Source organism: Micromys minutus (assembly GCF_963924665.1).
Source record: "Micromys minutus genome assembly, chromosome: 2".
Lineage (NCBI taxonomy): Eukaryota > Metazoa > Chordata > Mammalia > Rodentia > Muridae > Micromys > Micromys minutus.
In genome coordinates this window covers 19,968,244-19,989,692 of record NC_137971.1, presented here as the reverse complement: position 1 = coordinate 19,989,692, position 21,449 = coordinate 19,968,244, and the positions used below count along the sequence as shown (strand labels likewise).

General features: G+C 42.7%; 1 protein-coding gene across 2 annotated transcripts in view; it reads left to right on the top strand.

The window, feature by feature from the left end:
- Nucleotides 1-686: 686 nt before the first annotated feature.
- ENTPD1 (ectonucleoside triphosphate diphosphohydrolase 1) overlaps nucleotides 687-21,449 on the top strand; it is a 69,323-nt gene continuing 48,560 nt past the window's right edge. The window contains exon 1 of one of the 2 annotated variants that reach the window (XM_080913159.1): nucleotides 687-791. In XM_080913159.1, coding sequence (XP_080769285.1) covers nucleotides 776-791 — 16 coding nt within the window. In that variant the 5' untranslated portion in view covers nucleotides 687-775. The remainder of the gene's footprint in view (nucleotides 792-21,449) is intronic. The other variant, XM_080913160.1, reaches the window with a different exon arrangement.

Sequence of the window (21,449 nt, the reverse complement as noted above, 5' to 3'; positions counted from 1 at the left end):
TGTGCAGCTGTCCCTGTTCCTCCGGCTTTGGAGGTAGGAAGTCAAAGCTGGAGAAAGGATGACATTCGTCACTTACAGCCCGCAAGCGGTTACTCACTGAGCAGTTTACTCTGTGGTCCCATAAGGCTTTCCAGACAACTGTGCGGTTTTGCCTGAGGCTGCCCCCGTTGCCCACGTTCTTCTCCAATGAGACCGGAAAAAGGATTGCTCATGGGGGCTGGAAGGGGTCAGCTTTATGCAGTAGGAAGAACGTCTATCGCCCCCCCACAGGTGTTGAGTGTCAAGGCAACCAACATTATAATTGTAGGACAGCCGTTTCTCATTTTATCCTCTTTTCTATCTTTCTCTTGGTGGTAGTAGAAATGTCTTTTTCAAGGGAGAAAAATAGAGTTTTCTATAACAGAGAGGGCGAGAGATCTATAAAGGAGGAAAAGAGGAAGGAAAGGGGAGGAGAGAGTAAGTTTTGAACACATACTACTTCAAGCCCAGGCAAAAGAAATTAGAACCCCAGTGAGCTTTCGAGTAACTAGGGAAATAAACTGCCCGGCTCCTTTTCCAATCAGTATTTCTAGTCAATGGAAAAAGACATCGGCTTTGAGGTTCCTTCCGAAACCGGGCTGGCTAATTTAGCCCCTCCCACAAGCTCTAGGGTCTGTTATATCTCTGAACCGTGAGTACCTCTCTCACAGAAAGCCACCGCAGCAAGCAGAGGCAGCAAAAACAAAAACACCCAAGACAAACGAGGGAAGAGGAAGAAAACAAAAAGCTGCCCCTTATGGAAGATATAAAGGGTAAGACCAGAACTGATTTGATCCAAACCCTTCGGGGGAAAAAAATGCCCAGATCCAAAGCAAGTACGTGCAAGAGCCAGAGGCTAAGCGCCTGAATGAACTCTCCCACTCTCCTGAGCGAGGCAGAGAAAGCTCTGGGAAGCAGACCGAGCCAGGGTTGCAGCTGGCTCTTGAGTAGGCTGGAGTCGATGAATATTCATAATTAATTGGTATGCAGATGTGTTTTTTTTAAAGCGGCAAGTGACTGTTTTTCAATGCTCTTGTACCTAAAGAGGCAGCTGCTTCATCTACAGTCTGGAGTCATCGAGGGTCGGTTTGGGTCCCTGGCTTGCAGATGTTGGATTCTGCGTGTAGATTTGTTTTGTTCGAATTTCCTGCGTTCTTTCCTGCTGGGACATTAGCAAAGACTCAGCCGCTTCTCTGTGGGGAGTTAGACGGGCAAGTTTTTGTGGCGCGAGGCTGTCACAACAGGACCCCAGAGTGCGTGTTGTAAAAATGCTGTAAGCTCCTTATGCTGTGTGGGGGAGTGTGCTGTCCCAGAGAGAGGGAGAAAGAGGTGGAGGGAAGAAAGGAAGAGTTCCTTTTAAAAGAGCAGGTCAGATCGGACTGACCACGTTAGATTTTGCCTGTGAACTACAAGGGCAGACTGGTTTGCACAAATGGTGTGCAGTCTCTGCCTTTTACCTCTTTTGGGCATTTTCTGTCAGGACGGAGAGTCAGCTGCTTGCCAGTCCTTGGGAGCCAGGAACAAAGGGGGAATGTAGGGTCGCGAACCCACTTCATCGCCAGCTTCTAACAGGCTCACAGATTTCTATCACATAGGATGCCCAGGAACTAGAGAGCTAGCAAACAGATTTCTTCCTAAGTAAAGCAGACCAAAGCTGTGTGGGTTTACTAGGGCGTTATTTACTGTGTACTGGGACCTGTGCTGCTTTTCCCTTACGTGCTGCGCAGCTTTTCTCTCATCATCCATATAAGGTAAGTGCTGTCCTTATCAGCTCCATTTCCTGGAGGATTCAGTGCAGGAACCAAGAGCATTATTCACCTTGGGATCCTGTCTTTAGGAAGTGGCATCTGTGGACGCAGGCAAGGCTCCTTAGGAAGGGGGAAGTCTGGATCGCGGGGTTTTAGGCTTGTGAATCTCTGAAGCTATCGAGGAGGAGACTGATGAAATCTAGACTGTGAAGGAATTTGTATTTTGTAATGAAGTCTACACCACCAGTCCCAGTTGGTGTTAATGGTCATTCCTTATGGGAGAGAGGCAGACATTGTTGTTTTGTTTGGTCTTTTACAAAAGGGAGGATCTGAAGCTGGGAGGAGTTAGACAGAATGAATCAAAAATCTAGGTGTCAAAAAGTCTAGGTCTAACCAGAGCGCCTCTACTTCTGGTTTCTCTTCTGAACATGTGTCCCCACCCCCAGGGAGTACTCACCAAGCTACTTTCAGTTCCCCAGGGACCTGATCTTTCCTCCTGATCAGTCAGCTGCAAGGCTCTTTTCTCCATCTTGAAGGCCTAGCTGACCTCTTTTCTTCTTTGTCCTGGATCCAGCCCACCTCTGCTTGAATTCCCTCCATCTTTTTTTTTTTTAACTGTGAGCCTTAACTTTCTCATCTGTGAAATGGAGAGAATAATACTTACCCTAGAGGGTTGTAAGGACCAAGTAATGATCTCCACGAAGTTCTTAATGTAGACTGTGTGCTCAATAACATACAGGCTGCTGCTCTCCCTCCTAGATTTTTCTTGAGTATTGCTCTCCCCTTAAGCCTTCTCCTCCCATCCTTTGGCCTTGCTCAGGACCTGCCTTGACCACATCAACCTTTACCGTTTAAGGTGGTATTCATTGTTGTGTTTTATAAAAATAGAGAAAACAGAGATATGTTTGGTGGTGGCACAGTATGGTGTGGGGGAATGGGGTGCCTCTGTGGACCAGTGCTGAGGCACCCCTTTCCCATGAGGGACCAGCCACAGGATGGTATAGTATAGAATAGATATAATATAGAATAGTTTATTCAGGGAATAAGGAGGGGGTTGAGGGAAAGTGGGGGCAGGGGGAGGAGGAGAGGCTGGCCATGAGCACGTGGAGAAAGGGGGAGGGGAATTGAGAGAGGGTAAGAGTGGGACAGAGCAAGAGGGGAGGGGGTAAGCAGCCCCTTTTATAGTGAGTCAGGTACACCTGGTTATTGCCAGGCAACTGCAGGGCGGAGCCTAGACTAAAAGTCAACACTCACAGTGTCCATTTCCATTTTCCAGGATGTATGATAGCTAGTGCACTTTTTTTTCCTCTTAAAGTCTTAAAAAGCAGAGCCACTTTGTTGTCCATGCAGGCAGAGTGGTTCGAATGGCCTCAGTCATGACAGAGGGCAGAAGGCACCTGTGTACTCACAAAGCAGCCTCAGAAGGTTCTGAAGTCATCAGGGAAGAATACTGAGCTAAGTCACTGAGTTAGTAAGAGCCACAAGACAAGTCTGTGGCCCGGGCTTGGGCTAAGTGGCTTTACCACAGGAGGCCCTCAACTGGTCTGGAATCATCTCATAAGTCACAAGAACAAGTCCTTGAAGTTGATATTATCTCAGAGATGCTGTGCTCTGCCCAGACAGTGCTCCTTAGGCTTTTGTCTAAGTCCAGAAGGTCCTTGTCAGCCACAAGCACCTGGTTCTTAGTGGGCACTCAATCAGTATCTAATAAACTATTATTATTGTAGTTGATGATATTCAATAGTCAGAAGGGCTTACAAGGAACCTTTGAATTAGTAATAGGGTTTCTGCCACATTAATGCATACTACTCCTAAGCAGTCCACAGACATCTTTCTCTGTAGATACTCTGAAAAACTAAATGCCCTTCTCTAGGTTGATGGTCTTTTTAAAAAAAGATTTATTTATCATATATATGCATATATATGTATATATAAAATTGTTGCAATATCCTCTTCAGCCCAAATACACCCAATGAAAACACAACTCAGTAATTAGGTACACAAGCTGCATGTCTATATTGGGCAGATTTACCACTACACTTTCTATTTCCCTCCTAAGAGATGTGTGTGTGTGTGTGTGTGTGTGTGTGTGTGTGTGTGTGTGCTGTTTTCAGATATGCCAGAAGAGGGCATCAAATTCCATTTCAGATGGTTGTGAGCCACCATGTGGTTGCTGGGAACTGAACTCAGGACCTCTAGAAAGGCAGTTATTGCTCTTAACTGCTGAGCCATCTCTCAAGTCCCTAGGTTGATGGTCTTAATTGATGTGACTTCATGCTAAGTCACCCAGTTTGTCCCATCCAGCTCTGGATAAACTTCAACCTCTAGTCCCCACTCAGTCAGGGACCAAACTGGATGTTTTGGATGTGTCCTAGCATATCTTTGCTGTCTCTGAACAACATATCTGTTTTGATAAATGGCATTTCTCTAGTCCCACTTTATAGAAATTTTGCTGTCTGAAGCAGTGCATTGTGGTAACAAAAGAAAACCAAACACTGCAGAGTCTGGCCCTGGGTAAAATCATAATGTACATTGTTCGTTCTAGCTCCCTCCTCCCTTTCCTCTTCCTGGCATGCCTTCAAAGCAATTTGACAAATATTGTTTGTCTGCCAGTCGTAAGTACCTGTGCCAGCTCCTCGGGATGTAAACAGTTTGCACATGATGTAGTAGGGAAAGGAGACATGCGAAACCAATTCTAATAGAAGCCAGATTCGGCCAAGTGCTAATAATAGCTAACATCGATTATTATGTGCCAGACGCTATAATGGTTCATATATATTGTCTAATATAATCTCACAACAAGTCTTTGGTATTGATTTATGCATGTCACAGTCATAGAAGGAAGTCACTTAGCCAAAGTCACACCACTGATAAGAGGCAGAAGGGACATTTTGGACCACGTGGTCCATCTGCAAAGCTTGAACTAACAAATGAGTTCTTCCTCCTGAGAGCCACAAGACAAGTCCAAAGGCAGTGCCATGAGGTGAGGTGTACAACTCAGAGAAATGAGTTCTCAGAACAGGTCTTAAAGAACGGGCTGCTTTCTGCTGGACTTTCGAAGATGAGGTGCAGTGCCCACAGAAAACCCCTTCCTTCCCCAGCCAATGGTGCCAAAGGAACCGTGGTTTTTGCTGAAGCTGCTGCCTGGACTTAAGGGTAAAAAGCTCTTTCCCACATTCTGAGCAGGACCTGTTTGCATCTCATCTTGTAGACTTAAAGGCAGAATTGTAGACATGGAGTTCTCGTGGCATGCAGTACTGCGTGGGCATCCGTGTGGGCGCTGGGCCGCTGTACTCATACTCTGTATGAGGCCAAAAGAAACATCTCTGAAATCATTCCTTGAATTTCAACCACAGAAAATAATACCTTACATTCCTTCACGTCTTCTACTTTCTTGTATTTGACTTCAAAGGTACTTTGAGAGAATAAAGTCTTTGTGCTAATTTGTGACATTGGGACACTAATATGGCAAATATTTAATAAATGGGCATGAAATTGCTTTTGCTATCCTACAGATGGATTTGGGTCACAACCTGTTCTAATCACTTTATAGATGTTGATTCAGAGTTGAAACACTGCCAGAGATTGGTGCTATTCAATTTGACTGTCTTACTGATATTTGGGCTATGAGAGCAGTAAGCTACTTACTTAACCAATGCCTGTCAGTTGGAAAGTGTGGCATTCAGACTCAAATCCCAGGCATTGGTCTCATTATCGTTTGGAGCTATGGTTTACATACCATGTGACTAATGCAGTTGAGATCTACAGTTCAGTTGGTGCTGGTATACTTAAACAATTGTAGGCAATTGTCACAATCAGTTTCAATACATTTTATTATTTCAAAGCCTCTGTACCCATTAATAATCACGCTCATTTCCTATCTATTCATCCACCCTTACCCTCCTCCAAGCTCACACAGTCTAGTTTTTATAGTGATTCTGCCTATACCAGCCGTGCCCTGCCTATTACTGTCATGCTGTATCACATGGTAGCTGTCTGTCCATCTCACACCTGACTTGCAGGTTGTTTCACATCCTGATTTTTGTCATGCAGGATGGTACTTTGAATGTACCTGAACAAACTTTTGTCCAGACAATGCCTTTAATTCCTATAGGGATAAAGCTGGAGTGGAATTGTTCATTAGCATAGATAGACTATTTACCAAAGTGGGTGTGCTATTTTACATCCCAGAGTGTGATTCCTAGTGTCTGCATCGCTGTCAGCACTTGTCATTGCCATGGGTTAGAGCCGTGCTGACAGGCGGAGTGGTGTCTCTGTGCTTCAAGTCTTGTCTCCAGTGCTGGATGACGTCACTGGGCACTTGCGCATCTTCTTCGGAAAAAATGTCCATTTGGATTGTTTGCCAATATTTAAAAGTTTGACTTTTTGCTGTTGACTTGCAATGACTCTTTATCTGTTCCTTTTGTTCAAAATTCTTCTGTATTGTGGTCATCTTTCCATTTTTAAAAAACTTTTTGCTGCATAAAAGTTTCACATCTTAATGATATCCAGTTCATATTTTCTTTGGTATCTTACGTTTTTGATGACATATCTTAAGAACTCAGCACAGCCATTTATGCCTGTGATTTTATTTATGTTTATTTTGCCTGCATATTTGTGTATCACATGCATGCAGTGTGGGAGGAGGCCAGAAAAGGACATTGGATCCCCTGGAACTAGAGTTGCAGATGGTTGTGATCTGCCATGTGTGTGCTGGGAATCAAACCTGGATCCTCTGAGAGAGTAGCCAGTGTCCTTAACGTCTGAGACATCTCTCTAGCCCTGTTATTTCTTCAGCATTTTAAATAGTTTTTATTCCTACATGTAGGTTTCCAATCCTTTCCTGTTTTCTCTTCCTCTTTCTACCCTTCTTCTGAAATATCCAGCTGCCCCAGAAACGTTTGTTGAGAAGACTGTTGTTTCCCTTAGTGAGTTGTCTTGGCAGAGTTGAGAATACTTGAGAGCATCTGTTTGTGGAGTCTTTGTTCTGGCAACTGATCCTTCATCCCATCTTTGCTCCCCACTGACTTGGTCACTATATAGGGAACTTCACAATCAGAAGTGTGAGGTCTCCAGCTCTTCTTTTCCTCCTTAAGACTGATTCACAATTATGCATCCCCTGAATTTTCAAATGAATGTTAGGACCATCTTGTTAATTTCTGCGAAGGAGCTGCTTGAGAATTTGATAAAGATTATGCTGAGCATATGTGTATTTGGAGAAGATTGCCATTTTAAAACTATCAAAGATTAAGCTGCAGCTCAGTGACAGAGGTCCTGTAAGTTCAAGGCAGTCTCTAGTACTACAATTCAAAGAGACAGATGAATCACATGGCTTTTTCAGGTTGCATCTTCAACTTTCTCCAGTAACATTTTATTAACATTTCAGACCACAGGTTTTAGGTTACCTTTTTTGTCTAATTGATTGTTAAGTTTCTTCCTGTCATTTTGATGTCTTTGTAAGTGTAATGGGAGCCAGGTGCATACTGTTAACCTCAGTGCTTCTGAGGCAGAGGAAGGCAGGTCTCTGTGAGTCTTTTCTTCATATACGTTGTCCATCTTTATTTCCAATGCATCTATTCCCCACTTAAACCACTAGCCTTTGAAGTGAATGTTTACTGCTTTGGTGGAAGAATTGTAGCAGTCTATATTTGCTTTTACCTCCCTTTCTCTTTTGACACACCCTTTGCTTATTCATTGTCATGTATTCAGCTCCAAAAACATGGATGATAGATGCCTTACATTTAAATCCTTGGCACTCTAAAAAGAAAAGCATTCTGCTTTTTCCTGTAACCCAGCATCAAAGCAGAAGGAGCAACTTTGATGTTAATTTAAAGATAGGACTTAAGATCACCTTTCTATTTTATCTTAAATATTTAACCTATGCATCAGGTTAACATTGTCAATATCAGTACTGGGAGCACAGTCATCATCCACAGTGGCCATTAGTACTGGGAGCACAGTCATCATCCACAGTGGCCATTAGTACTGGGAACACAGTCATCATTCACAGTGGCCATCAGTACTGGGAGTATAGTCATCATCCAGAATGGCCATCAGTACTTGGAACACAGTCATCATTCACAGTGGCCATCAGTACTGGGAACACAGTCATCATTCACAGTGGCCATCAGTACTGGGAACACAGTCGTTATCCACAGTGGCCATCAGTACCGGGAGCATAGTCATCATTCATATTGGCCTTCCTCTTCAGCTCTTACTAACCAGACTCCTCTCTGAAGAAATGTGCTGGTGTTCAGTGTGATTCTTTTCTTACATAACTGTTTGCACTCGTGAGTTCTTAATCTGCGTTCTCTTCATGACAGTGTCTTTCAACACAACAAATTAACTTTCTAGAAAGATGAGTATTGTGCAGAGGAGCAGCATGCTGTCTTCAGAACAGAAATCTTCATTGCCACGTCACTGGGGAAGTTTCTCCACGGTCTTGGGAAAGCTGATGCTGTAGAGAAGCTAAGATAGCACTGCTTGCAGTGAACTGTATCTCAGTGTTACAAGGTCTGTGGCAAAGTAGCTGAGGATAGACTTCCTGATTTAGATTGGCCTAAGTTAACCCTGCTGTTTTCCAAATGCAGATGTTCTTGGAGATGAGGAAATCCTTCCATCATCTCTTTGGTCACCACCCTCTCTTCTTGTTTTAACTCCAAGGGCTCATTATTTGGATGTCTTTGGATTTTTTTTCTTCTTCTTTATGCTTTCTTTTCCCCCCTTCATTTATTTTCCACCATATTCCACTAGTATTTTCCTGAGATTTTCCTCTAAACCATTCAAGTTCCCTAACTAGTGCCAACATCAAATTTGATTCAGCTGCAATGATTTCGGCTCCCATGGAAATGTTGGCTTTTTTTTTCTCATAGCAAGATCCTCTCCTATCCAGTTGAAATTAAAGATTTCCTTTTCTGTCATCCTTTATATCAATTTATCAATGGAGATTTCACCTTTATTGGAAATATTTTGTTTGTTTATTTATTTAATGTATATAGGCGCTTTGCCTGAATGCATGTCTGTATACCATGTGCATAGCCCATGGAGGTCAGAAGAGGGTGTTGGATACCCTACAACTGGAGTTACAGATGACTTTGAGTTACTAGGTGAATGCTGGGAATTGAACCCAAATCTTTCTCTGGATCAGCTGGTGCTTTTAACCATCTTTCCAGCCATAATTTTTTTTTAAAAAAATATTTTTTTTAATTGGAAGAAAGAGACTCCTTTAAAAAAAAACAGTATATGTGTACGAGTATGTCTTTATGATAAGATTTAAATTGGTTTTACTGTAGATTTACTTCCAACAAACCTGAGAGGGTGTTGGAATGAATGATTTACCCACGGCTCCTGTGGAGTCTGCTTAGATCTTGTTTAGGATCTCAAAGGCTGGATCCTCACCTAAATGTGGGGAAAAATCTAAGTTTTCCAGGCAGAGTGGCTCACGCTGCTCCAGGAAAGACGGCAGACGTCATCGAATGTCATTAGACGTCATCAAACGTTGTCTCGGCGTATTTCCATGCTTCAGAGGATAGAGAGAGACGAGGCTCTCAGAATTCGGTCGGTATTGTTGTTTGGAGGCATACGACGTCTAGGAAGGCCCTCAGAGAGAGGACGTGTGTGGAGCTGAGCACTGAGCTCTGTCCCTGTGCTTAACACTTTCATGTAGTGATGCTGTCCTGGCAGATTAGGTCGTTGTACCTTAGACACATGGCTGCCAACTCCTGGAGGGTCGGGCAGGAACAGAAACAAGACACCAGAGGTTTCTCCAGATTACTTTGTCCCTCTGTTACGCTCACACTGCGCTGTATTTTTGCCATGGCGTGTTCTCTTGTTTCTAGTTTAGCCGTGTTGAGAGGATCACTCGGCCCCTGCTTTACCTGCTCCTGCTCGTCCACCTTGTCTCCAACGAGGACATGACAATTGCTACCATGATTTCCTCATCTTCTGTAAAGTTTTATTTTTCAAAAATACTTTTCTTTTTGGATACACAGGTAGATTTTAATAAGACGGTGGGAAAACGTGATAAGGTATTTTAACTCAGGGTTTATGTTGTCCTCCTGTTCAGTGGACACTAGGTTGTGAGATTACTCTAGAGACATTCTAAGAATGAACCAAGCAGTTAGAGGGCAGTTCTGGGAGGGTTTATCACTGGGTGTGTGCAATAGTGTCTCAGTAAGCACAGGTTAAGGCAGTCACACAGTAGAGGTGGAGAGTGGAATGGGCAGGAAAGGCTTAGTTTGGGCAGTATTTCTGACATGGAGTTGGAGAGGTAACAGATTGGGTGGCTTCTTGGGAGAAAGGAGAAGAAAGATGTTAAAACTTATCCTAAGTCACAAGTTAGGTGGTTGGATCAATAAATATTTATGATCAAGAGTGAGAATTGGAGAAGGAGAGTAAATCTGACAGATAAAAACATCTTGGATACTCTAAACAAGAGATGTTTATAAGATACTAGGTAAGGCATAGGTATTCTGTTGGTTGCTGGGAATTTGTATGTAGCTATTAGAGATCTGAGGAGTTGTAATTGAGATGCAGAGTTAGTGGTTCAGAGTGTAGGCATGGATGAATCAGCTTGTAGTACAAAAATAAAGACAGAAGGTAGTGAAAAGCGATACCTAGGGAAACGCCATGTTAAGGAAAGGTCAAGAAGAGAAAAAGCTTAGGAAAAGAGATTCAGCAAGAATGCCTTAAAAAGTAGAAGAAAGTCAGAGATGGTTTGAGCCAGGTAGCTGGGGAAACTGTGTTCACATTCACAGTGGCAGAAAGGGAAAGAAGGATAATGAGATTATACACAGCATCTCTCTTGTAGCATACTCACCCGCATCTCTCCTGTAGCATACTCACCTGCATCTCTCCTGTAGCATACTCACCCGCATCTCTCCTGTAAAAATACTCACCTGCATCTCTCCTGTAGCATACTCACCCACATCTCTCCTGTAGCATACTCACCCGCATCTCTCCTGTAGCATACTCACCCGCATCTCTCCTGTAAAAATACTCACCCGCATCTCTCCTGTAAAATTACTCACCTGCTTCTCTCCTGTAGCATACTTACCTGCATCTCTCCTGTAAAAATACTCACCTGCCTCTCTCCTGTAGCATACTCACTCGCATCTCTCCTGTAAAAATACTCACCTGCCTCTCTCCTGTAGCATACTCACCCGCATCTCTCCTGTAGCATACTCACCTGCATCCTTCGTCCCACTCACAGTGTGAGGTTGTATGCAGCATCTCTCTCGGAACATACTCACTGTTATCCTTCCTTCTGCCCACAGCCCAGTGCTTTGGGAACTGAGATACACTTTATACTTGCTGCTAAAAACTCTATTCTCTGAAAAATGAGGACCAGCAAGCTGGCTCAATGGACAAAGGCACTTGTCATCAACCATGACTGACATGAGTTTGATTTTGGGGATTCACATGGTTAAGAGAGAGAGCCAATTACCCTGTAAGTTGTTCTTAGACCTTGGCATGTGTATGCTGTGGAATGCACATACTACCTCAAAAGACAGATAAATAAATAGATGGAAGAAAAAACAAAAACCTCCAATGGTGTGTTTACAATGGAGGAAGTACGGTGACATGATTGTGGAATGTGGAACTTAGCAGCAGAATTGACAGAATATTTATCCATGTTAAGAGATTAAAGTACAGAGAGCAAGAAAGTGGGGATGGGGGGCTTCATGTAAGAAGTGGGGTGTTACAGGGAAATTAGTCAGACCAAACAAAGAGTAAATGTGGTCACATTTGAATCATGAAAGTCAGCAGGTGGACGATGGCTCAGTAATCATTTATCAGACAGCAGTTATTGGACAAAGTGTGTGCCAAACACTATTTTGAATGCAGAGGATATATCAGGAGATAAATTATAAAAATCCTTGACTTTTATGGAGCTTATCTTCTAGGGTGGCAGGAGGCAGACAGTAAACTATAAAGTGTATGTACGCTCGGTGACAAGTGCCCAGAAGAAAAAATAAACAAGCAGGGCATGGCAGAGGTTGACATCCTGTGGCAGGTTCTGGGTTGAACATTCCAGGCAAAGGGACCATGAGCTACAAAGTCCTAAAGAGAAGTGAGATGTGTAAGAAACAAGGACTTCCCCATAGCTCAAGTGGAGTAAGGGCCAAGGGACAGAATCTAGGTCCTTGTGGGCCTCAGAGTCGGCTTTGGCTTGTATTCATAGAGAAAGGAAACATCTTAGCAGGTGCCGAGCACAGGCATGGCTTTGCCCCGTCTGAGTTTTGATAGGACCACTCTGGAGAGAGGCTGACTAGTGACGCAGGGTCGAGCTGAGGGGAGGTACCCAGCAGGAGAAATGTTGAGAAACAATTGCACTGTATCTAGTTTGAAGATAGAGGCTATAAAATTTCCCAATTGGGTTTGAACCAGAAAGAGAGGCAGAAACTTGGCTTCGAAGATTTGGCACCTTCTTAAAAGTTCTATTTCCCAACATGGTGAGACCAACTGGAAACTAAGTCTTCAAATCCATGAGCCTGTGTGTGTGTGTGTGTGTGGGGGGGGGTGTTTACAATATGAAGCTTTCAGAGACAGCAAGTAGATATATGTAAAAATGTGGAGCTTGTGGGAGAACACCGAGCTAGAGATAATACTTTGGGTAATGAGGAGACATTTAAGTTTGGTGAGCCTGGATTATCTGCAGTGAGACTAGTTGAGAAAAACCAAGGAAGTAGAAATAGAAAAGCAAAGAGGTTTGGGGCATTGAGCCTTGGAATATTCAAGAAGGCCAGCCCCACCCCTACACGTGTGTGTTGAGGGTATTGAGGGGAGAATAAACTAAGGGAGTTCTCTGTGCCCTGGGGAGCTAAACAGAATGCTTCAAGAAGAACTGGTGGTGGTCTGGGTCTTCTGATACTCATGGGTCAAAATCAGGTGAAACTGGGGGCCTAGTGTGGTATCTAGAACCGTGGGGGTCACTAGATCAGTGTGGCATCTGGAACTGTGGCAGTTATTAGGTGGCCTTTCTAAGACACTTGGTGGAGATTCTCCATGGAGATGGTCCTGTTGCTCTCTTTTCTTCATTTCTGTCCTTTTCCTTTGTTCAAAAATTAGGAAAGGACGTTCGATATCTAAAGAACTTGGTGAGAGGGAGATAGACATGTTTCCTCAACGGAAATTTCAAAATCTGGTGCCAGAAGAGGAGGAAATGAGCTCTTGGCATTTGGTAACAGCTTATGTCCACTTTGGTACAGAGAGTCTGTTGCTATCTATCGGAACCTATTTGTATTCCTGCCATCAACTATGTGTGAAATCATTTAGGATGGAAATTCTTACGGATAGGCTTGTAGTTCCATGGTGTTTCTGGGCACCAGTTTATAACATTTTCTGTGATAGAAGTATCAGCCTTCAGGACAAGCTACTCCAGTTTATCTATGACCATAGCGTTCCCAATGATCAACTGAGGCTCTGTTTTTCTACAGAGAAAATGGTTATTTTTCATTCAGAAATTCTTAGGGTTAGAAATGTTCTTCCCTTAGTCAAAAGTCACCACTCACAGACCATTTTATGATACACCTGTTGGGATTTTCCTGATTTTTTAAAAAAGTGTGTGCATATATGATATGCTACTGTACATGTGTGGAGGTTACAGGACAACTTCTGGGAGTTTATACTCTCTTTCCTCCTTGCTGAAACAGGATTCTCTTGAAGTTTCTGTCGTACTGTATACTCCAGTCTAGCTGGTCCATTAGCTCCTAGATATTCTCCTGTCTCTGCCTCCCATCCTGGATAGGAATGCTAGGGTTACAGATGCACATATGCCATCAAGGTTTTTAATATTGGTTTGGAAATTAAATTCCGGTCATCAGGTCTGCACAGCAGACACTCTGACCTGCTATCTCATGATTTTTTCTGCTGAGTCATGATTCTTTTCTGCTGAGTCATGATTCTTTTCTGTTGAGTCATTATGTGGCTGCTCTCACTGATTTTTAACCTTGTTGGACTGTAGTGTATTTTGTTTCTACCTTTACTGGAAACAGGGATCTCTGTGTCTACCTCATCCAGCAGAGTAGTATCTGTGGGAGGCAAGAAGGTAGTTAAGTTCAACACAGTTTTGTAGCTGGTATTGATTCAAACTTCATGAGTCTGATCCTAAGTAGTTTATTTTAGGCATATTTAAGTACAGCACAGTTTGGTTAAAAAAATTCTTAGTAATAAATAACCCAGTCTCTTGTGCACAATAAAGCTTAAGACATGAATGACTATATCAAAACTCTTCTAAAAGTATTCATGACACCTTCCATAAAGATAGGTTTTATAGATTGACAAGCTTATAAGGTCCTGGTGGATGATTCTGTGTCATCTTGGTCACACAGGTAGTGCAAAGGTCACCAGGTTATTAGCCACTTCCACTCCTAGGCTTCTGGATGGAAAACAGAACACTCTGAAAAATATATCCATATATACTTATGGGTTGGACCATTTTAAATAGACAATTTTGTATGTCAAAATTAAATGATTGGAATTTCTTATGAGTACTATTAAAATACACGTTTTTAAGGTATCAAGGCAAATACTGCAGCTTATCCCCAGGTATAGTCTGGAAGTACTTCCCATGACCCCCAAGTACTCAAACAGCTGTAGTGAACAATTAATTATTGTGTGGGTTGGCTTCGGGTCTCTGGGTGGCCTGTGATGTAAGCAGCACCTTATGAGCTATGCAGCATGCAACTTGCATCAAGCCCTTTTCATTTTCTATGAGGCTAAAATTAGTTGTTAAATCAATTATTATGACTAATAATCAAAAATTAGTGCTTTGGATTCCATCCTGATCACTGGGTATTGACTCTTGTTAGAGCTCCAGAGCTGTTCCAGAGCTGAGGTAGAGGAGCCTCAGTGGCTAAAGACAATGGGAAGAATAGGAACGCCCTCCATCACTAACAAACCCAGTCAGCTGCAACACAAGCCACTGTTTTCACATGCCAAAGGGAAGCACTTCTGTGGTTCTTTTTGTTTTTGTTTTTTAATGATCAGTACCACTGAAAAGACAGGAAAACAAACATTCTCAAGTTGGCAAAACTGTAAGTTAAGCTTTTCTGAATGCTAGTTTGTCTACAATTATTTAAGGTATGAAGATTGTTATTATCCTGATCCTATAAAAATTGTCCAAGAATGCTATCCAGAATGTCTGCATAAATATTCCCTGGGGGACATGTGGTGGCGTATTATCTGCTAGAGTGACAGAGGGAAAAAGAACCTAACATATAGCTATATTCAAAAGAGATTATAAGAAAGATTTGTGAACCTAAAGGAAAATATTGTTATAAGGAGCAGGTTATCAAAGTGAGCAGTCAAGATCTTGGTTAGAAAATAATGACCTTGACAAAGAATATGTACAGAACGAAGGCCAAAAAGATGAAATATTAAAATAGTTTACATAGATTTTATTTTTTGATATTTTTCTGTATATACTGAATTTTAATAAGCATATATTATAAAAAAAATACTAAGTGCTACTTAGAAATATCTTTCATTTAAAGTTAATCAGAAAGTGCTAATTTACTAGGAAAAATTAATCAGGTTTAAAAGGATTATACGAAACATGGTAACCTGATTATTAGCCTGACTTTCAACTATTTAAGTTTTCTACTAGACTTCAAGCGTGCAACATCTGTCTCTCTGAGAGTCAGTATTATTATGGAATATTAAGAACTTAGCTATGAACAGTTCAAAAAATTATTCTAGAAATGAAAAGCAAATATATCTGGATTTGAATGAAGGAAAAAGACAGTAAAGGAACCGAAATGATGCAGTCACAGCAGGTTGGCTCAAGTTGTGTATTTTGATGCGATGCATCTGTGAGAAGGGTAGGGCTGCCCAGAAGTGGGTTTCTAATTCTTCTACCATTGAGACTGTGGTAGAATAAAGCTCGTGAACAATGGGGAAAAAGTCACATATTTTGAACCACCACAACAAAAATAAGTAACAAACTCAGTAGTCAGATTGGCAGCAGTCACCTGGAGCAAAAGTCTCTTGCTCAGAACAACATCTACTGGAGGACACAGGAATCTAGTGACTTGTCTGAGCATCGCAGACTTTGGTATCACTTAAGTCAGAGTCTCCAAGGGGTTTTAAATTGATATATGGTTGGGATATTTTTCCTTAAAAAATGAGTATTTTGTGTCAAAGAGATACAAGTATATAACTTAGACTCAAGTATACAAAGTAGACAATGACCTGCCATCACCCTCCCAATCTCTGCTTGTCTTGAGTTTGTCCTGTCCAGGACTGCTGCCTTTAACCTTTGTACAGTGTCGTTTGGCATGTGTGTCTGTTCAGCATCAGCTAAGATAGTTGCTGCTTTCCTATGGCGACAGCCAAATCGCTCACCCTCCAAGCCATCTCCCGGCAGTAATGAACAGACAAATCTGGAGTAGGCCAGCATTTCCTGCCTACGTCAGCATCTGAGTAAGTGTTCCTTCCCCCCAGGTCTCCTTTCCTGTGCATCCTTTATCCTACTGCAGTTAATAAGGTCTGCTTCTCCGAATGCTTAGTTGGCTGTTCTACTTGGTATCTGTTTTTTTCCTCCCAAGCCAAGTTAAATCCACATTTAGTTTAAGTTTGATGGTCAGTGATGTAACAGGTGTCTTTTCCTTCCTTTGATTTTGTTTTATGTTTTACTTTCCCCATCCCCCTCTTGTCTGTTCAGTTTTGAAATGTCCCTTCTGAGTCTCTGTCCTGTTTAGCGTCAGCTGGCTGCTCGTCTGTCATTCTCAGTCCCGCTGGCCTCTAGCCCATGTTGACTCTCACACTAAACATCTCTTCCTCTTTCCAGGTTCCCAGCCTCGTCTGGGTGGAGCACCCTGGGTGGAAGGAAGATGTAGTGCAGGCTCTTGCATCTTGTAGGATTTCCACATCGCAGCTCTTGTTCCTAAGTGTTTTTATGTGTGTTGTTCCCACCCACCCTCTTTTTCTAGAGGGGATGTACAAAGTCTTAGTCTTTTGTTTTGTTTTCTAGTCTTTTATGTACTAGAAGTTTATGGCGATGTGTTTTGGCACAGGTTAGTTTCTGCCCCCTGTGATCCACCCATTTTGGGATTCGTGGATTGCGTGGGAGCACTTGTTCCCTCCCAATCAGAAATTCTCATCTTTCAGTTCTGGAAATTTCTCTCATCTCTGATTCCTTCCCGTTGCTTTCTCTGTTCATTCTGCAAGGTCTTCTGAGTTACAGTAGTGCTCTGTTTGTCATGGGGCTCTCTGCTGAGCTCACTTTCTAGGATATTTCCTTAACTTTATGGTTGTTTTTTTTTTTTTTTTTTTTTTTTTTTTGACTAACATTTTTTTTATAAAAAATAGGTTTTTTAAGTTCACTTTACATCCCAACCTTCTACATCTCCCCTTCCCAGCCCCATCCCTCTTCAACTTTGAGTTCCACCCTTACAAATCCAAATCCCTATGTCTCCCTTCTTTTCTCTTCAGAGAAGCGGAAGTCCCCCTTGGGTTCTACCCTACCTTGGGACATCCAGTCTCTGTAGTCCTAACCTAATCCACTCCCACTGAGGCCCAACTAGGCAGTCCAGTTAGGGGTAGGGGATCCAATGGCAGGCAACTGAGTCAGAGACAGACACTACTCTACTTGTTAGGGGACTCACATGAAGACCAAGCTGAACATCTGCCTCAAATATGTAGGGACTTAGGTCCAGCCATTGCATGCTCTTGGGTTGGTGGTTCAGTCTCTGGGAGACTGAACCCATGGGCCCAGGTTAGTTGAATTTGTAGGTCTTCTGGTGGTGTCCTTGATCCCTCCGGCTCCCTCAAGTCTATACCCTACTATTTCATAAGAAACCCTGAGCTCCGCCTGATGTTTGATCTCTGCATCTGTTTAATCAGCTGCTGGATGAAGCCTCTCAGGAGACAGTTATGCTAGGCTCCTGTGTGCAAGCACAACAGAGTATCGTTAACAGTGTCAGGGGCTGGCTCTCGGGGCAGTTGCTGGTTGGCCCTTTCCTCAGCCTCTGCTTCATCTCTACCCTGTGCATCTAACAGGCAGAGCGAATTCTGGGCTGAAGGTTGTGTGGGTGGATTGATAGCCTCCCTTCCTCCACTTGTAGGAGTCTCAGCTAGGATCACCCCAAAGACTCCCTGTAGCCTCCCCCATCCCAGAACCCCAGCTATTCCCAGAGACACCACCCCTCCCCCATCTTCCATTCGCACTTCCAGCCCTTTCTTGGATCCTTATTTTGGTTATTTTTGGAAAACTTTCTAAAAGCATGGCTTTATTTTCTGAGGACTTAAACCAAACCATACTCTTTCTGCTCTCTCAGACTCAACATCTCCTGGTCTAGTTCTAAGTATTTTGTTTTTATAGATTTCTTCTTGTGACTTTGAAGACTTTTCCTCACTCTTCTTTAGTCTTTGCACAATATATCGGATGTACCCCCACCCATGTTTTATAGTTATTGCATTGTAGAGAATATATCACTTTTTATTCCTTTTCTCACCATAGATGTTTACATTGGTTTTCTTATCACCATGACCAAGCACCCAACAGAAAGGCAGCTCAGTGGAGGAGGAGTTCATTTTAGCTCACAGTTCAGAGGATGACATTGTGGGAAAGGATGGTGGGAAGCCCAGCTTGGTCTTTGGTCCCATCAGCAAGCAGGGGAAGAAGCACACCAAGACTCCGAGTTTCCCTTTTATTCAGCCTGAGCTCTGAGCCAAGAAGCTGGAACCATTCTTGTTCAGGGCGTGTCTCTGGAAATGATACCACAGACTCATCAGCTCTGTGGCTGCTAGGCAATTCTAAATCTAGTCAAGTTGGCCATGAGAATTCACCCTTACTCTGCCTAACCAGTCAAACCCACAGTTCAGTTTCTCTTTCTAGTTGGTTTTTCTACTGAATTCTTAAAAATCTTTCCCCACTCTGCCCGGTTGTCTCACAAAGCTAGAAAATTCTGTCTTTTCCAAGTTACGTTCCCTTCCCATCATCAGAATTACCCTGTACTATAGAAATCTCTGTACTATAGAGAGCCTCTGCCGTATGTAAATCCCTTTCTGAAGGGTGAGGCCCTCCAAAACCTGAAGAGATACTGCCTTGGGTCTTCCACATGTGCCGTTTCTTAACCTCAAGACGCTTAAAACTGACTCTTTTCATGAACACTTTGTTGTATTTTGAATATGAAATGTCCCCCTAGGCTTCAGGTGAGGGGGGGTTGGCTTCCTTAGCAATTTTGGGAAGTAATTGATGTTTAATGAAATAGTTAATCTCTTGTTGGACTTCTGATATGGTGGCATTATTGTGAGGCAGTGAAAGTAGGTGGTAGCAGCCTTGTGTAAGATTAACTCATTGTGGCCTGGTCCTTGGGTGTTCTATCTTGACCTTCTCTTTCCCTTATTTTCCTCTCTCTACTCCCTGCTCGCCATAAGGTGGGAACCTCCCTACATGTTTCTGTTGCCAGGATGTTCTGCCCCAGCTCTTAGAACCAAATAGTTACATGATCCCTTAGAAACTGAACTGTGTTTAACTTGGGTCACCATAGTGGTACCTGACTAACACAGAAGCTCTAAGTGGATGGATGCCTTTGGGGAGCTTCAGACCATCTCCTGGCTGCAAAGGTCTCACCTCCTGTGTGTCTACATCTTAATGCAGCATTGCTTTGAAAGATAGCCTTGCTCAGGTCTGTTTAATTGCTCTCTCCTGTGGCTTAACGTGGGAACATCCACATAGCTTCTTCCTAGCTTCAGTGCGTTTGTCACACATTCTAATTGCAATGACTCTTATTTCACATGCTTTCCAAATTGGATGGTATGAATTTGTTGGTTTGTTTGTTTTGTTTTGTTCTTGTGTGTGTGTGTGTGTGTGTGTGTTGAGATCCTTGTTGGCTATTGCTTGTTTTTGTTTTGTTTTGTTTTTGTTTTTTGTTGTTCTTTTCTTTTGAGTCTTTTTCAATTAATCAAAAGTGAAAGTGCCAAGTTGATTTGAAAATTGAAAAAAGAATCTTGTTAATGTAAAGTACAAAAATAATATTTGAGAATAAACCCACAATTTAAGCAGGTACTTCCCAGACATCATATTTAACATGTTATTTTATTTGCCCTTTACAACAACCTTTTGACACGAGAGCTATTGTTATACCCATTTTATAGATGAGGAATTATGGCCCAAGTCATACAGCTAGGAAGATGGAGGGTGTGATGCATACCTAGTACCACAGCCCAGTTTGTGCTGGAACTTGGAAAAGACAAGCTCTGCCCTTACATGTTATGCTAATGATAGCTGACATGTCTGCTCTATCTAGCCTAATGAGACTCCTATGTGTTTCCCTTCTTTAGCAGAACATGATAAAGGTAAAAACATTTACTTTTTATATCCACATTGACATTTGAGTGTTAAATTTTATAGCCCTTTATATGTCAACAAATGCATGGCCCAGTGCCTGATACTGAGCACAGGTCGGCCAATCAGATAACTTCAGGTCAGAGGAAACACAGGTCTGGATGAAGATGTGAGTTATAGGGGAAAATGCTCTGACTTCAGTACCTTTTAGAACTGTTTATCCCTGTATTAAACTCTCCATTGGCCTTTGATGTGTGTGTGTGTGTGTGTGTGTGTGTGTGTGTGTGTGTGTGTGTGTTTGCTCTCTGTATTTTTTCCCTTCTTTGTTGTTAATGTTCCCAATAGAATATTTATAGACATGAATTGTGCCTGAAACTCTTTACATATGAGAGAGAGTAAGAGGAAGTTGCCCTGGGCATTTCAGATTATAATGTCCAAGGATCAGGAACAAAGCCATGCTTGATCCAGGCCATGACTGCATGTATTCAAAGACTTCTGAGCCAAGGTGTGGAGGCCAGCTGCAGGGTCATCTGGGAATTACAGTCTTGGTTTATGTCCAAGTTATTGGGGCAGAGGAATTGTTCTCAGAGATTCTGGAAACTGAATTCAGACCCTAGGGAATATAGTGAATAGAAAACAGTGGGAGAAGTCACCCTACCAATTTCATCCAAATCTAAGCTTAAGCTCTGTGTGTGAGGGTGAAATTGAAAGATGGGTATGGACCTGGGTAAGCAGACAGGATGTTGGCTGTATATCCCATTATATACTGGGCAGTGGATTGAGCTAAGAAGCTTGCTTGGATCCTCCCAAAGGGGAGATAAATCTTAAGACATTGACTACAGGTATGTGAGCAACTGGTTTCAGATGCCTTCTGGCTAATGGAGAAAAACTATCATACAGTCCAGGAATTAGACAGGACTGATCCTTAGAAGACAAACTCAATGTCTTCTGTAGGACAGGGAAGAGCTGGCTAAGACAAAATGAAAGGTAGATGGCTGATGGGAATTCTGTGAGTCGGAGCTGCTTGCCTTCTTGGGGTCTTGGCCCTTCCTGGTTTTTCTTTCTTAGTCACTTGGTTTAGAATATGCCGGTGTGACCTGAGGACAGCCCTGAAGATCTAGAGAGTATGGAAGAGGAATGCTAACTGCTGTCCTTCCCCAACCCTGGAATCCCAAAGCAAGTTGTCCATATGGAACATTTCCATCACACAAGAGCATTCCTCATAGCCAGGTGGTGTCTCTTGCCTGGAATCCCGGCACTTAATATGCTGAAGCAGGAGCTGGTGAGGCCAAGACCAGCCAGGAGAGGGAAGAATAGGATGGTACCCAAGGTCAATCCCTGGGATCCACATGGTGAAAGGAGAAAATCGACTTTGCAAAAGTTATCATACA